At 33.2% G+C, this 17861-nt stretch overlaps 1 protein-coding gene and 1 long non-coding RNA gene across 2 annotated transcripts; one reads left to right on the top strand and one right to left on the bottom strand.

Moving 5' to 3' along the window:
- Positions 1-748: 748 nt before the first annotated feature.
- LOC134263864 (uncharacterized) lies at positions 749-4158 on the bottom strand. Its single transcript, XR_009991367.1, has 2 exons — positions 3878-4158; positions 749-2354 (listed from the first exon to the last, which is right to left on the bottom strand). It is a non-coding gene; the product is annotated as an uncharacterized LOC134263864 (long non-coding RNA).
- A 4870-nt stretch (positions 4159-9028) lies between these two features.
- On the top strand, positions 9029-10516 carry LOC134263865 (uncharacterized). The gene has a single exon (XM_062746228.1). It carries the CDS (start codon positions 9029-9031, stop codon positions 10514-10516), a length of 1488 nt encoding a protein of 495 aa, XP_062602212.1.
- The last annotated feature ends 7345 nt before the right edge of the window (positions 10517-17861 follow it).

The raw sequence follows: 17861 nt of genomic DNA, 5'->3' as shown, positions 1-17861 counted from the left end.
TTATCTCGTTCGTACGACTTATTATGTCGTACGTACGACTTATTATGTCGTACGTACGACTTATTATGTCGTACGTACGACATAGTATCTCGTACGTACGACTTATTATGTCGTACGTACGACTTAATATTATGTCGTACGTACGACTTATTATGTCGTACGTACGACTTATTATGTCGTACGTACGACTTATTATGTCGTACGTACGACTTATTATGTCGTACGTACGACATAGTATCTCGTTCGTACGACTTAGTATCTCGTACGTACGACTTACTATGTCGTACGTACGACTTAAAATATTTTTTTTTCAACTGGCAGCAATACGCTTCCGTATTTTTCCCTAAACCTTATTTCAAAACATAAATTATTCCAACCAGTCTTTATCTACGCAGTGATAATAAAATTTTTACAGAATTCTAAGGTATTACAGAGTAATAGTCTTTAAACATCCTTGAACATAGTGCATATGATTTACATTTCAATTCTTTCCAAAAAATATGCTATGCCACCCAATAGAGCTGATATAAAGTCTTTAGGTTATCACAAAATGTTAAAGTTACAACAACTAAATTTTACCCAGGAGAAAAATGATCCAAAAAATTATAGATCATCTCAGAATCTTTCTTTACTTATGATGTGAATTTTGCAGGTTACAAATTATTGTCAAAGGTAGTAATCTCAATAATCTCATGCTTTGACCCTGACAAAGTGTCCTATAAACTAAGTGTATTACTTTAACCTGTTCTGTGTAGTAAGCATGAAGTCTAATGGTTGATAGAAATATTCAAGATATTATTACATCACAGATCAGGGGACACTTACATCTTTATGGGGGTCCTATTGAGACCTATTAAATTCGAAATAGGACACACACATACACAAACAAAATGTATTTACAGTTCCAGGAAAGTAATAATTACACCAAAGCTAGCTTTTAAACATCTATGTAATTTGTTAGGGGTTGTAGAAATAAGATGAAAAATGAAAGGTTTAAATGTATACTTCTCATACATAACAACTGTCTTCAATATGAATTGGTAAAAATAAAAGTCACATTTAAATACTTTGAAGTCTGGGAATTATTTTTTTTTTTTTTTGAAGATCTCATACTATCAGAAAATCAATTCTAGGATTTGATTAGACCTCAGTTTGTTATATGACTGCAATTCATCTATTGTTGTGTATGACAGAATATGAAAGATATGAAGGCGAGAGCTTTTGACCTTTTTTTCCTTCATCATAGTGTAAAATATATATTATACCGGTCTTTATCTATGTAGTGAATATAGGATTTTTACAGAAACCCTAGGTATTACATAGTAATAGTCATATAAACACCCTTGAACATTGTACATTTGATTTACATTTCAATTCTTCCCAAAGAATGTGCCATGCCACCCAATATAGCAGATATAAAGTCTCTAGTTAAAGTTACATCATTAGGCTAGGCTAGTATTAATTATCTCAGCAACTGACTTTTACCCAGGAGAAAAATGATCCAAAAATCTATAGAAAATCTTCGATTCATTCTTTACTTATTATGTGAAGTTTGTAGGTTACAAATTATTGTCAAAGAAGTCATCTCAATAATCTTATGCTTTGACCTTGACAAAGTGTCCTAAACAACAAAGTGTATTCCTACAACCATTCTATATGTAATTAGTATGATGAATATGGTATGATAAAGATATTCAAGATATTATTAAACCACAGATTATGTGACACTTGCATCTTTATTGGGGGTCTTATTGAGACCAATTTTAAATTCAAAATTAAACATGATACATACAAAACAAAATATATTTACAATTCCAGGAAAGTTAAATAATAACATTAAATCCAGCATCTGGATATCTCTGTAATTTCTAGGGGGTTGTAAAAATTAGATGAAAAATAAAAGGTTTAAATGTGTAATTCCCATACATAACAACAGTCTTCAATATGAATTGGTAAAAATAAAAGTCACATTCAGATACTTTGAGGTCCGTGAGAATTAATTTTTTTTGAAGATCTCATACTATCAGAAAATCATGTTTTCAATACTTGATTTGACTAGATCTCAGTTTGATAAATGATTACACTTTATCCATAGTCAGTGTCTGACATTGAAAGATACAATCCTGGGTCCTTTCTTTGTCATCCTGTAAACCACAATCTATGATCGTACTGGTTAAATTCGTTGGAAATCATATTTATCTATGTTCTTCTTAAATCCTCCATCATCTTAAGTTTGGTTTTCTTGTTTCAGTGTTCCAAGAGAGGATATTCTGTTAGTCTTTGCATAATCTGATAGTCTTTCACCATTCTAAGAGTAGACATAGATCGTTTCCATAAGCCCTCACTAGAGAATCCTGAAAAACAAAAACAATAATGTCTTAGTTGAAAAAAAAAATTGTAATGTAATATAAGCTTGATGGAATTCTAAATAAAGACAAAAAAGGTATAAATACAAGTTGTAACATAAGATTTTGACTTTTCATAATAACCATGGGTAACACCTCTAGTAAAGAAAGGAGTAAAGGAATGAGTAAAATTCAGTTTGGAAAGAGAGTTCTTTCAGAGAAAGATGTAGACAGAGGTATACCAGTTAAAATAAAAAAAGATGGCACTATTGAGATCATTTCTCAAGAAGAATATAACCAATTATGTCCAGAAAAGGGTGATCCTAATGTTGTCAGAGATTACATAGAAAGACCCTTGATTGCAGAAGAAGCCAATGAAGAATATAACCATTTATTTCCAAAAGAGGGTAAGAATTACTTGGATTACCCTGAAAGACCTTTGACTAGAGAAGAAGTCAAGTTTATAGATGATAAGAGAAAACAGTTGTCAGAAAAAAAGATTGTTAAAGACACATGATTTTTAGCCCACAAAACCATTGGAGATACAAGGATTACAAGATACAAGGATTAATGGAGGAAGTCCAAACTGAACTCTTGGAAGACATTAAGGCTCATTATGAGAGTAACTTTCCAGTGTTTGTTTATTACAAAATTATGTATTCTGATAAAAAAAAAGAAAAATTTTCACTTTCATTTGTTGTGTCTTTGACCATTTAAATTGACCTTATGGTCAAGATTGTGATATATACACTCTGATAATCATCTATGATGTCTCTATGATGTTCACCTCAAAAGTTTGAATCAGGGTATTTGTGTTCAAAGAGCTGAAGAAACTATACAGACAGATCTATGATTTTGGAAGCATACATATTAATGAGGTTAAAGGAGATATAACACTTGAATTCATTACTACATTATTAAAAAGAAAGAACACAAACTCAGAGAAATGATATTGAAAGTACCTTAAATGAAGGATATGGAAATAACGAACAGTATTCAATCTCAATCACACAATCAGATCATCTTACATCAGTTATAAGGTTACAGTCTTTATACATAGTCAAGAGGGTCATTGCGATTTTTTTTCTGGTCATCCTGATGGGCCACATTATAGTATTCTTTCCCTGTGATATAATGTTAATATTAGATGGAAAATTCAGAATTCATCAGCAAGTTTTGGAGTCAAAACTTGCTATCTTTACCAACTATGCTTTTAAGGAAGCTGGTGGGTTAACAAATTAGCCATATTTAACTTATTCTATACATATGCTATCTTCAGCTGTTAACTATCATTTGGCAAGAAAAAAATCATACATTTTAGTTTTAAAATTTGATCATGAATTTTTATATGTCTTTATATGGAGCTCTTCTTCTAAAGGAGATCAATATAGTCTAAACATGACCATGACCATCAACCTCATGATTTTAAAAAAATCATAAATCATTTACTTATCAATTCAAAAATATAAACATGCATATGTAAAATTAATAAATAAATAAAATATTACAATTGTATCTCATTGAAACTTTACCTTCAAGTTTGTGTGTTTCTATGTTGGTTGACTAACTGTGTATTTCCAAAGGAAGAGCAGACAGTCTGAACTTCATAGAGAATTGATTATAGATGGTTAGGAACAAAACATATCTTCCATGTTGATGACTGTAAAAATAAAACCATTTTGTTAATATGACAGAGTACTGCATTAAACAATGCATGTTTAAAACCTGAACAAACATGTACAATGCCAAAAAAGATCATGAAAATATTTGTTTTTAATCTCAAAAAATTGTTTTTAACATTAACTCCAGATGAGAAAAGTTCATCATGTTATCTTTAGATAATAAAAAAAGCATAATTATTAATATCACAAATAAAATGGTTATCAAATTAATTGTTTAAACACTAAAAGACTGAAAATGAAACTTTAATTTTACAAGTGTATGACGTCATAATGCATAGGTAGTTAGCTGACTAGACTGTGTACAAAATCGTACACAGTACGATCAAAACGTAAGTCCAACTCATTTATGCACACGACCCTAAACAATCCCATGATATATAAACTAGACCTGAAAATCTACGATCACTCTACGTAAGCACTATGAACTAGACAGACTTAAAACATTATGACAGAGGAAAATACAACACAGGCCGTATCAGAAACACAGATTCTTATGGATGTAACTGAAAGAAGGTTGCTATGCGGTATCCTAAATCAAATGACCTATATCATGCACAGAATTCATAATGATATTGGTGATTTTTGAAAAGACGTGATGGAAAAGATTCGCCATCTAGGAAGGGAGACAAACAATTTAGTGAAAGAAGTAGAAAAACTGGAGAAAAAGCCTCAAGAACCCAAGACTTCACGGACACACCAGACCAAACCTTTAGTGAAAGAAGGAGACAAAAAAGAGAAAAAGGAACACAACAGAGAGATTCCAGGCCCCAGCACTACTCACAAGAGAAAACTATCCCTGACGACTGATAAGGCACAGAAGAAGAAAAAGTAAATTGTTGTATGTATTTTGATTCTGAATAAAATCTGTTATTGTCTGTATTGTGTGTGTTATTGTTATTGTTTTCAGAAAATCCAGTTTGAACTGGCTAGGCTAGGCTTTAGACTGTGAATGAAATCGTGACGTCATAATCACATTCTTGAGTCGCTGCCAAATCGTAGTAGCAGCGTATAGTAAAAAAACTATATACAGTGTAAACACAGTATTGGGCATAGCCCTATGTAATGAGTTGAACCCCCTAGCCCCTAGGGTTAGGGTTAGGGGTTAGGGTTAGGGCTGTACTGAGTTGACCCCCCTATCCCCACAGACCCCCAATCTGCACTCTCTTGACCCACCTATCCCCCCCAGGGCCAAAAGTGCACTCAATTGACCACCCCAACCAGACCGCTTATACTACTTAGTGCCGTTGTAAAGACGAATAATGACCCCCATCGAATAATGACCGGGGGTCATTTTTCAACGACAAAAAATGACCCCCTATCCGAAGAAAAAAATCATTTTTTGCAGAAAAAAAGTCCTAGGGGTCATTATTTTATATGTTAGTCCTATAAAATATTGACCCCCATTGAAAAATGACCCCTTTAAAGTGATACAAAAATTATAACAGGTGAAAGGGAAAAATATTCTGTGTATTATAATTGTTCTTCCTTCGAGTAATTCATGCATTTGTTCGAATAGATTTGATCTTTGTTCTTCTTAGCACGTAGGGGTAATAAAGTTCCTAATTTCTCTCTGTCGAAATATTGACAATTCAGTTTTAAGCAAATAACAATCAATCAATTAATCATTTCTCTGAAAAAGGAGCAAACCTAGAAAATCAAAGATGGTACATGTAAATGGATCAAACGCACGCTGGAGATGAAATTTATGAATATAATTTTTTTTCTTTACTGACTCCATTAATACGTTGTTTCAGAAAAAAAATTGCTGGGAACAGACGAATTAATATCGGTGCGTACAAATAAGTAATTTGTTCGAATTAATAAGGTTTCATTTGGACGAGTGAATAAAAATAGAAATGGATGACAGGACGCCTCGATGCTCTATATTTTTCATATGTTCCATCCTATACATGCAGACTATCAAAATATGATTAAAGATATTAAATCTTTGCAAATACATATTCTTTTTATACCCCCCCCCCCCCCTCGGTAAAACAACCAGACTTGCAATGAACATTTTCAAGTGAGAAATTAAAAATTAAGAGATTCACGTAGTCTTTCAATGCTAAAATTGTGTTTGAAAAGAGATTCTTTAATTGTCAAGTAAATAAAATTCCTTTTCAATATTCCTCCTTTTAATGTTTGCTTAAAGAATGATATTCCACTTGTTTTTAGAAATCAAACCATGCAACAATCAGGTTTAAATACTCTTTAATAGGAAAATATGATTTTTCCTTCATTTCAACTTTTAGCTTGTATAAGTTTGTCAAATCCCATTTGACAATGAAAGAGGAGGAAATTTTTATCCCCCCCCAAAAAAAACATTACGTTAAATCAAAAAAAAGAAAAGCAAATATAAATAAAACTCTATACCTTTCAACAATACTGAATGAGGCTCTTGATAAAATATTGAAATGAGGTTAAGCCATCACACAAGTGCTATCATATCATAATTTACTCCGCCATAATTAAAGCAAATACTTTAAGTGTTGGTGGGGGTATACTTGAAAGTATTGTGGCAAGTAACAGTTGAAAATTAGTAGAATAGTAGATTATTTTAAGCTTATTTTTAGTCCCTCCTTATAGAAAAATAAAGGTAGGGTAGTTTTTTGTTGTTGCTGTTGTTGATTATCGACTTCCTCCTAAATACGTAAGGGGGTGGGGTGGGCATAACACCTAGAAATATACTCTGTAAAGCTATGGGCTAGTGTAAAATACACATTCCAATGCAAAAACTATACATGTAGATATAATCTTTTGATATAGCACACAGTATTCATTACATTTCTTCATTCTTGTTTTACTCCACCCTTTTACTCAGTTCTAAAATTAATATATTTTTCAGAGAATTTAATATGAAAATCAAAACAAACACTTTCATTTTTGTAACATCTTTTTATACTGTATCATAATATGAAAAGTTAATTGAAGATCATTTCTTTTTATGTTCCCGTACGCGTAATCGAAAATTCGGGGGTATATAATTTTATCGTGTCCGTCTGTATGTCTGTCTGTCTATCTATCTGGCGGTCTGTTTGTCCGCAAAAACTTTAACCTTGACCATAACTTTTCATTTATTGGAGCTATGACTTTCATATTTTATATGTGTATTCCTTGTGACAAGACCTATTTTGGGTACCACCAAATTTGACCTTTTGACCGGCTCAACTAGGATATATGAATAAGTAGTCCCTGTAAAAATATTTTTATACGACAAATTTGAATTAATGCTCCTTGCTTTATAATCGGATTCCTTATTTTATATGTGTATTCCTTGTGTCAAGACCTACGTTGGTTACCACCAAATTTGACCTTTTGACCTTTACCTTGGAGTTTGTCCTATTTTACACAAAAATGCCAAATTTTTACGTTGGCCATAACTTTTAAACGGTAGATACTAGTACTCTCATACTTCTCATATGAATTTTTTTGGCATGACCTTTCATTGGATACTAAAAACTTTTACCTTTTGACCTTGACCTTGGAGATTTCCGTACTTATGAAAAAAACTTTTTTAACCTTGGCCTCAACTTTTGAATGGTAAGGGTTAGGGTTTTCATACTTCACATATGTAATCCTTGTTACATTAAACCTTTCTTAAGAAACCATCAACTTTGACCCTTTGACCTTTGAGTTTGACCTACCTTTCAAAAACTTATCCTTAGCCATTACTTTTGAACAAGTGGTGCTAGGGCTTTCCTATTTTGCAATTGTATTTCTTGTGAGAAGACCCTACTTTGGGTAACAATATATTTAAATTGCATTCAAGAACAGTTTAAACGGCGCTATGTTGCCGTACAGGGGCATAGCTGTTTCACAAACACATCTTTTTATATATAAGAGGAGTTGCGGATAAGAGATGGATACCCCAAAGCGTAACAGACGGACATCCCGATCACTATATACCCTCCCGCTTTTCAAGCGGAGGATATAATAATATATAATACTGCTGATTTTTTATGTCAGTACGATGATTTTCACTATCGAAAAACAATGTTTACCCAACACTTTAGGCTCGATAAATCTTTTACTCCTTTAGATTCTGAATCATCGCATTGACCTTAAAATATAGCTATAATTGTATAATGTTATGAGATCAACATATCATCAATTTATTCCCAATTAGCTCAGGTGAGCATTTTGGCCAATATGCTTCTTTATCTAATTTTTTTTTTGCCCCTAAAAAATTAAGCTTTAATCCACAAGGAGTTATTTTTCTACACTGGTCATTTTTCTTCTCGTGGGTTCTGCAAATTTTTAGGGAAGTAACACTTTTTCTACGGGCAAAAGAGTCAGTTTTCGACGTCGCATAATGACCGGGGGTCATTTTTCGCCGTAGAATATTGACTGGGGGTCATTTTTCGCTGTCGAAAATTGACCGTCGGTCATTATTCGATGGGGGTCATTATTCGTCTTTACACCGTACATCTGTCCGTCTGTGATAAGGATTGGACCAGTATCTCCTTAAACACCCCCTTACATATTGTCTCAGCACACCCCTCTGGTAGCTTAGATCCACTCCCCGTGATCTGTACAAAATTATCATTCAATTATTAAACATGTCATTTTATTTTATTTGAAAAATAATAAATTTGATGCTCTTGATATGCGTCACAAATACATGTACTTGAATTAGGAATAAAATGCAAGTTTCAGTGTCTCACTAATGATTTCACATAAACCTTAAGTTTTAAAAAAGATAAATAGTGCCACAAAGACTTAGCATATTTGATTCAGGAATGGCTTCATGCATTTTTATTTGAAAAACAAATATACATGAAATTCTCAATCCTTGTCAAAACCTATAAGCTTCTAGTTTCAATGCATATCTCTTGCATTAATGTTAATGTACGTTGCAGCATTCACCTGTGTGTTTACATTTCATTGCACATCTTGGTGTCATATTGAAAAAATTTAAAGTCCAACTACACATTCAATCTTTGGGGTTTCTAATATGCAGGGTAAAAACTAGGTCATTTTGGTAGGCAACACTCGACAAACATGGCAGCCAGTAAACCAAAATTTCCACTGGGTTCCCCTCAGGAGCACATAGTAATGTGTGACACCCATGATTTACCTATTGATGTTATATGTGAGGACTGTGCTGAATTTATTTGTGGTAATTGTGCGAAATCAAATCATAGAGATCATAACTGGAAAACTCTAACCACTGCAGCTACCCAAAGGAGAAGAGGTATGCTTAAATTTCTGAGGAAGATCAAGGAAGAGGATTTGCCTGGGATTGATGAGAAGAATGAGAAGGTGAAAAAACAGATCACAGAAAATAAAGCGCTTTGTGACTCGGAGACAAAAAAACTACAGAAGCATGTTGATGAGATAATGGCCAGGTTGACAGAAATCAAAAAGTGCCATGAGAAAATATTGAGAGACAATCTAGTTAAAAAGAATGAGCAACTGAACCACGTGAAATCTGAGTTAGAGAAGAAGAAGAGAGGAATTGTTGACACAGTGGAATTCATGGAGAAGAACAACAACACCATGTCAGATTACAGCTTGATTGACAACCACATAGAACTGACAAAAATGTTATCTGAATTGGAGGTTCACATGACAAACTGTGAACATTCAGTGAGGTTCACTAGAGGTGAAATAAATGACAATTTGCTCGAGTCTATGATTGGAAAGACTTGGAGTTTAGATGATGCAGTTTTAATGCAAAAAAACTCATTTCAACATGGAGAAAACGTAATATATTCCATGGAGACATTCAGAGAAGATCAATGTTACATACATGCATATCAATCAAAATATATAGAAAAAGTCAATCAGCAAGGCACAAAAGAACTAAAATTAAATTTCATTTCTGGAGACATGTGTGTGACTGATAATGGTGATGTTTATTTCACTGATCCCAGTAACAATACCATCAGCTGTCTGTCACCCTCTGGATCTGTCTCTACAGTCGTCAATACAGATCCGATAGGACTGGGACCATTAGGAATCTGTCAGTCAGTGGACGGTGGACTACTGGTCACCTTGATAGACCTGAAATCAGATCAAATCAAATTAGAGTCACACAGCAGACGTCTGGTGAGACACATCACAGTGACAGGTGATGTCATCCATGAGTATGAGTACCAGGAGGACGGTCAGACCAGAATGTTTACATGGCCACGCAGAGTCACACAGAACAGTAACAGTGATATCTGTGTTGTGAACCGTACAAGTAACACTACAGGTGAACTAGTGATTATGTCTCCCTCTGGTCATATAAAGACTGTCTACCGTGGACAGAATCTGACAAAGAACTTTCTTCCAACTGATTTAGTGTGCGACTCCCTCTGTAACATCCTTGTTACTGACCTCAACAATAAACGGATTCATCTGCTGAGTGCTGAAGGGGAGTTCTTGAAGTTCTTACTGACAGAGAATGAAGTGAACCAACCATTCTCACTGTCCTTACACAAGTCTACACTCTGGGTGGGATACCATACAGGACTTGTCAAGGTGTTTCAATACAAAGTGTAAAATATCAATACATGTTACATGAATCATGATTTTGAAATTCTAGTTTCAGAGTCCGACACTTCTATTTTATACTTGGATATTTTACTTGAAAAAGACACTAATGGTAATCTAACAACCAAGCTATATGATAAACGTGATGATTTTAACTTTTCTATCGTTAACTTCCATTTCGTATGCAGCAATATACCTTCATCACCTTCATACGGAGTATATATATCTCAGTTGATTCGATACGCAAGAGCATGCTCTTCGTATGAACAATTTCTAAAACGAGGTATATTATTGACAAGCAATTTGATGAAACAAGAATATCATCAATCTCTCGTTTAAAGTCATCATTTCGTACGTTCTTCTGGTCGATACAATGACCTTGTCAGCAAATACAATTTATCATTGAGTCAAATGCTGACTGATGTTTTTCATACCAATGGTTAGTCCATTATTTATACACTGAATTGACGACGGATTTTTTCCTTTATTTCCCGATCATTATAAGGAGCACACGGCGGGTGTGACCGGTCGGCAGGGAATGCTCACTCCTCCATGGCACCTGATCCCACCTCTGATGTTTCGGGGGTCCGTGTTTGCTCTGCTCTTATTTTGTATTGTTTTATGGACTTTGAGATTGAATTCTGTTCGTTATCTCCATATCTCCTTCTTACATGAGAATAACAGTTTTCTGATAGGTATTCTCCCAACTGTTTTGTTTATATGTATGTTGTGTAATGTCCCTCTCGATAATTTTTTCACTCATATAGAGAAACCACCACTTGACGGTGAAGAGATGGAAATTTTGTCCCATACTCGGCAGCATTTACGGCCATTAAGCAGTGTGGGACCTTTTCGTGCCAGCACCTACCTCCACACGGGACCTCGGTTTATATGGTCTCATCGGAAGGACCGGTCTCCACTTCCCAAAGCGGGATTTGAACCCGCGACATAAAGATTAAACTCGTTACTCTGCGACTCTAGAGCAGACACTCTAATCCATGTGCTACGCAGGCTTATCAAACTGTAGTTTGATGCATGTAAACAGAGTGTCTTCTTATTTCCTTTTCAATCAAACATATTCACATCACCAGAACTACCAACCATTCTTAACCCAGGAAGACATTCAAGTGGGATGGGGATATATCACCAAATATTTTTATTTTGGGGGCACTACCAAAAATAAATTCCTTGAAAAACAAAAATGATATTTGAGGCAAAAAAAACCACCCCTCAATCCCTACAAATTTTTCTTTTTGTATTTTATCCTCAATACCTCAAACTCTCAGGTGCATAGAAACATTTTCCTTGGTCCCCTTAGCTTGAGTTTGAGATAATAGCGTTAGAATATCATTTAGGTCATGATATTATTCTTCTGATAAATGTTATGTTTTTTTTAAATCTTATTTGTTATACAAATAAAAAAAAAGTCATCTATTTGTATTTTGATTTTGTGTACTTTTGTTTTTTCCTTTGTCATTTGAACGCCAGTTGTCTAGATACATGTACAAGACATATTTAGAGGTCCAAACTTTTGTTATGTAAACAAGGCTAGTGTCATGCTTTTGTTTAAACAGGTTGATATACTAACATTTACATTTTCAAATATTTTCCTTAAGATTCTTTGCAAATTAGAGTATTGTACATTTTCTCATGAACTACAATGGATGAGCACGAATATCTCCACTGTTGCGTCATAATACCGTAATTGACGTCAAACTATATAGTGCAATCTGAGGCTTGTTCAGCAGAGCGAGCGTTCGCGAGCGCTCGCCAAAATTCCTTATACCTCCAATAGTAATTTTTGCGAGCGCTCGCGAACGCTTGCTCTGCTGAACAGGCCTCTGTTTTGCTTTAAAAATGGCAGTTTAATGGCGTAACTTGTGGCAACTTGTCAGAAAAATAATGTTAATATATGAAATGAATATAATTTTTGAAAATTCATGAGGGATGTGAGCTACAACGCTTCACGCCGGTGTAAAGACGAATAATGACCCCCACCCGTAGAAAAAAATCATTTTTTGTAGAAAAAGGGTCCTAGGGGGTCATTATTTTATATGTTAGTCCTATAAAATAATGACCCCCATTGAAAAATGACCCCCTTTAAAGTGATACAAAATATACACTCTTTGATATCTTTTTTACAGCGAAACTAATTTCTACATTTTCTGTAACCAGAAAAATACAAAAAGTCGTATGAAATAATTAAGAGACTCACGTAGTCTTTCAATGCTAAAATTGTGTTTGAAAAGAGATTCTTTAATTGTCAAGTAAATAAAATTCTTTTTAATATTCCTCCTTATAATGTTTGCTTAAAGAATGATATTCCACTTGTTTTTAGAAATCAAACCATGCAAAAATCAGGTTTAAATACTCTTTAATAGGAAAAATTAAATTTTCCGTCATTTCAACTTTTAGTTTTTTAAGTTTGGCAAATCCTATTTGACAATGAAAGAGGAGGAAATTTTTATCCCCCCCCCCAAAAAAAGAACATTACGTTAAATCAAAAAAATAAATAAATAAATAATAAATGAAAAGCAAAAATATAAATAAAACTCTATACCTTTCAATAATTCTGAAAGAGGCTCTAGATAAAATATTGAAATGAAGTTAAGCCTTCACACAAGTACTATCATATCATAATTTACTTCGCCATGATTAAAGCATACTTTAAATGTTGGTGGAGGTATACTTGATAGTATTGTGGCAAAGTAACAGTTAAAAATTAGTAGAATAGTAGATTACTTTAAGCTTATTTTTAATTCCTTCTTATAGAAAAATAAAGGTAGGGTGTTTTTTTTTTTTTTTTTTTTTTTTTTTTTTTTGTTCAATATCGACTTCCTCCTAAATAAGAAAGGGGTGGGGTAAGTATAAGACCTAAAAATATGCTCTGTAAAGCTATGGGCTAGTGTAAAATACACAGTCATTCTCATGCAAAAACTATACATGTAGACATAAACTTTTGATTTAGCACACAGTATTCATTACATTTCTTTTAACGTAGAGCCTACTTCGTATGACATCATAGCTGGTAAATGTGTTTAACCTGTGCTAGATCCATTATGACGTCATAATTAATTCAATGCCACTTTTTCCCGTACTTGACATCTTCAGTAGAAATGGTAGAAAATACTGCATTTTGAAATTCACAGAATTCAATCATGCCAACATAATCTTAATTCAATTCATATATTTTTGGTTTATAATGCTTAATGGCAATGTATTACTGGAATAAGAGAAAATATGTAGGCAGCTTTTATTTACTAGATCTAGACCTGAAGTTGACAAACCCAAGACTATCTAGCGTAATGAAATTACAATGTACATACAACTTTCGTAATAATTTAAATGGTATGTAACCATTTTGAAGGAATGCATAAATCGTAAGAAATCTTTAGTTGCCAGCTATATAGTGTAATATCTTGATGAAATGTGTCTAAGTCAAAGATGTACGTGTTGTAGATCGTTTGCTCGTGTGTACATTTTTGTGATATCTATATTGAAATGATGTGCATTCCTTTTAACAAATATTTGTTACCTATTCATATTCTTGGTGTTTGATTACAATTTTTCTATTAAATATGATCTTTTTAAAGTAAAAGTACAATTTCTGATAAATATTTAATCTGAAAGTAACCCCAAACAGTCATTTAATTATTAAATCCCGTGTAATTGCAAAAAGGTCAAGAATATGAGTATCGGTAAATAGCCTATCTTTCATTAGTTAGAGGGGAAAGGTATATATTTTAATCACTTTTTGTAATCATTTGGTTATGTTCTTCATCATATTGAAGATTGAAAACATTGTGACTAAGACTTCTAAAAATATTTACAAATATAGGGTGCATAATTGACTAAAAATAATAGAGTTCATTTGACTATTTTTTTTAATGGTGGACTAATCTCTTATGTTAATTGAATAAAAAAGAAATTATTCTTGATAAAATATTGTTTAATATTATTCAGTTAATAAAGTTTATGAACGACGATGTTTGAAGAAGTATTTTTGTGATTTTTCGTACTCCCTTTATGACAAGTACCCCTAAAAATATTTGAAAATGTGAAGTCGCAGTATGTAAATACCATACCAAGTTTCACAGCCTGTTCTAGATTAAAAAACAAGGAACTATATCATGATATCTTAACTGATTGATAAGCAAGTACTAATTTATCATTTTGAAAAGTTTGAAAATCTTGTGACAAAGACTTTTCCGACATAGGTTCTACCCTAATTCTTGTTTTACTCCACCCTTTTACTCAGTTCTGAGTATATTTTTCAGAGAATTTAAAATGAAAATCAGAACAAACATTTTCATTGTTGTAACGTCTTCTTTATAATGTATCATAATATGAAAAGTTAATTGAATACCATTTCTTTTTATGTCCCCGTAATCGAAGATTCGGGGGTATATAGTTTTATCGTGTTCGTCTGTATGTCCATCTGTCTATCTGGCGGTTTGTTTGTCCGCAAAAACCTTAACCTTGACCATAACTTTTCATTTATTGGAGCTGTGATTTTCATATTTAATATGTGTATTCCTTGTGACAAGACATTACTTTGGGTACCACCAAATTTGACCTTTACCTTGGAGTTTGTCCCATTTTACACAAAAATGCCAAATTTTTACTTTGGCCATAACTTTTAAGCGGTAGATACTAGTACTCTCATACTTCAGATATGTAGTTTTTTGGCATTACCTTTCATTGGATACTAAAAACTTTGACCTTTTGACCTTGATCTTGGAGATTTCTGTACTTATGATATTTTTTTTACCTTGGCCATAACTTTTGAACGGTAAGGGCTAGGGTATTCATACTTCACATATGAAATCCTTGTTACATTAAACATTTTCTTAAGAAATCATCATCTTTGACCTTTGAGTTTGACCTACCTTTCAAAAACTTATCCTTAGCCATTACTTTTGAACAAGTGGTGCTAGGGCTTTCCTATTTTGCAGTTGTATTTCTTGTGAGAAGACCCTACTTTGGGTAACAATATATTTAAATTGCATTTAAGAAAAGTTTAATCTTCGCTATGTTGCCATACAAGGGCATAGCTGTTTCACAAACACATCTTTTTATATATGAGGATATGCGGATAAGAGATGGATACCTCAAAGCGTAACAGACGGACGGACATCCCGATCACTATATACCCTCCCGCTTTTCATGCGGAGGATATAATAATATATAATACTGTTGATTTTTTCTGTCAGTTCGATGATTTCCACCATCAAAAAACAATGTTTACCTAACCCTTAAGGCTTGATAAATCTTTTACTCCATTAGATTCTGAATCATTGCATTTACCTTAAAATATAACTATAATTGTATAATGTTATGAGATCAACATATCATCAGTTTATTCCCAATAAGCTCAGGTGAGCATTTCGGCCAATATGGTTCTTTATCTAATTTTTTTTGCCCCCTAAAAATTTTAGCTTTAATCTACAGGGGGTCATTTTTCTACGGGGGTCATTTTTCTTCACGTGGGTTCTGCAAATTTTTAGGGTGGTTACACTTTCTCTACGGGCAAAAGGGTCATTTTTCTACGTCGAATAATGACCGGGGGTCATTTTTCGCTGTCGAAAAATGACCCCCGGTCATTATTCGATGGGGGTCATTATTCGTCTTTACACCGGCATATTTATCATGAAGCGCTAACGTGCTTCATGAAATATGCCGGCGTGAAGCGTCATAGTTCATAACCTCATCAATCTTCAAAAATTAAATTTAATTCTTAAATATATGTTCGTTCAAAGTAGGTAATTTCAAATAAATGTTAATTTTTAATTAAGCATTGAATTATCATTTTTTGAAAGATGCCCTCTCATAACTGCTACGGTGTGTGCAACTAACGCGCGTTACTTAATTGTTTGCACACACCATTGCAGTTATGAGACTGCATCTTTTAAAAAATGACAATTCAATGCTTATATTTACATTTTTTAGCCCCTGTATTTTCCGCAATTTTGATTTTTAAAAATTAATATTCCCGCCTTAACTTTCATGTAAGTTGCAATGGATAAAACAGCTTTTGGAACAGCTTAATCTTACTTCCCACCAGAGTTCGTTTGCTCACAAACCAAAATCCGCAAACAAAAATTGTGCACAATTTAACAGATAACAATAATCAATGTTTTCTTTATTTTTCAATCTAAAATGATAAACTATATTTTTGCAACAAAGAAATACAAATGAATAGTATAAAAGATGTAATGTCTTACATTTTGTATAGTATTATTTATAATTGCAGATTGTGCATTTTAGGTACATTAGCAAATATGTCAAATCTTGATTGACTAAATACATAGTTCATTGTTCCAGTTGTTTTATAAGCATATTCTCACGCTTGAATTTCGCTGACTGACCATTAAGTCCCGTCTGCTGTTTATGTTGAAGGTAAAATCAGTTGCATTTTGTTTATTTAACTAGGAGAGCCTGCAGTTGAATATTTATTTTAACTAAGAAACTATGCTGTGTAGGTTTTATTATATAATCTGTATTTTCCACAAATTTCATTCTTGTAAAAGACTCAGCTAGTCGTACTATCCAGACGTTTGTAACCCACCACAATGTAAGTTTTACAAGTTATCTGTTTATTGTTTAAAGGGTTAAGCTGCAGTTTTAAGCTAATGTAAAGCGACATTAAATACCTTTGTAAAAGTTCATGTGTACTTTTAGCGAGTTAAACTGTGTAATGTAATTTGTCAGCAATGTAATTTGATCTACTTCATTTAAACATGTTGTCTTTGTAGTAAGTTTTTTTTATAGCATGTATTTGTATATATGTATTTGTTTATTTTAGCTTTTTACCATCAAATCATCAAACGATCACTCTTAGATCTCGTCACCTCTTGTAAACAGGGACACACTTGCGCCTATTATAGGATCCGCGCCCTTATTGTGACAATAAAGTGGTTGATTTGCTGTAATCCGTGTCTTTATAATTTCACTGAATAAACGGAAGGCAGTACAGTTAAAAGATTACAAGTGGCCAACCGTATACTCTCTTTTGTGATTTCAGACGTCGGACTCGGATCACTACAAATTCGTTCACAAGTCTAGCTTCTAAAACAGCTTAGAGAGTCAGCCAGAGGATTTTCTTCTCTGTGATAATGCTTTTAAAAAATACTAGGGCACTCACTGATAAAAAGCTTTCAACATTTTTTTTTTAAATCCTTAGTAGATTTGGCTACTTTAAAAGCCTCGTCTTAGCAGTTTTCCGCATAGGAACAAAAGCGTTGGTGCATGTAGATTCTATTGCATTTTTGTCTTTTAGTCAAAAGAAAAGAAAGTATAATAACAATTTAAGTTCAAATTCACAAAACATAATTCCATTAAGTTATAAACCAAA

This window comes from Saccostrea cucullata, unplaced genomic scaffold (assembly GCF_032062105.1).
Source record: "Saccostrea cucullata isolate Sc308-1 unplaced genomic scaffold, CSIRO_AGI_Scuc_v1 ctg11062, whole genome shotgun sequence".
Lineage (NCBI taxonomy): Eukaryota > Metazoa > Mollusca > Bivalvia > Ostreida > Ostreidae > Saccostrea > Saccostrea cuccullata.
This window is presented reverse-complemented; position numbering and strand designations above follow the sequence as displayed.

What these genes read in the sequence shown, in the direction of transcription:
- LOC134263865 (XM_062746228.1), top strand. Translation starts at nt 9,029, where the DNA reads ATGGCAGCCAGTAAACCAAAATTTCCACTGGGTTCCCCTCAGGAGCAC.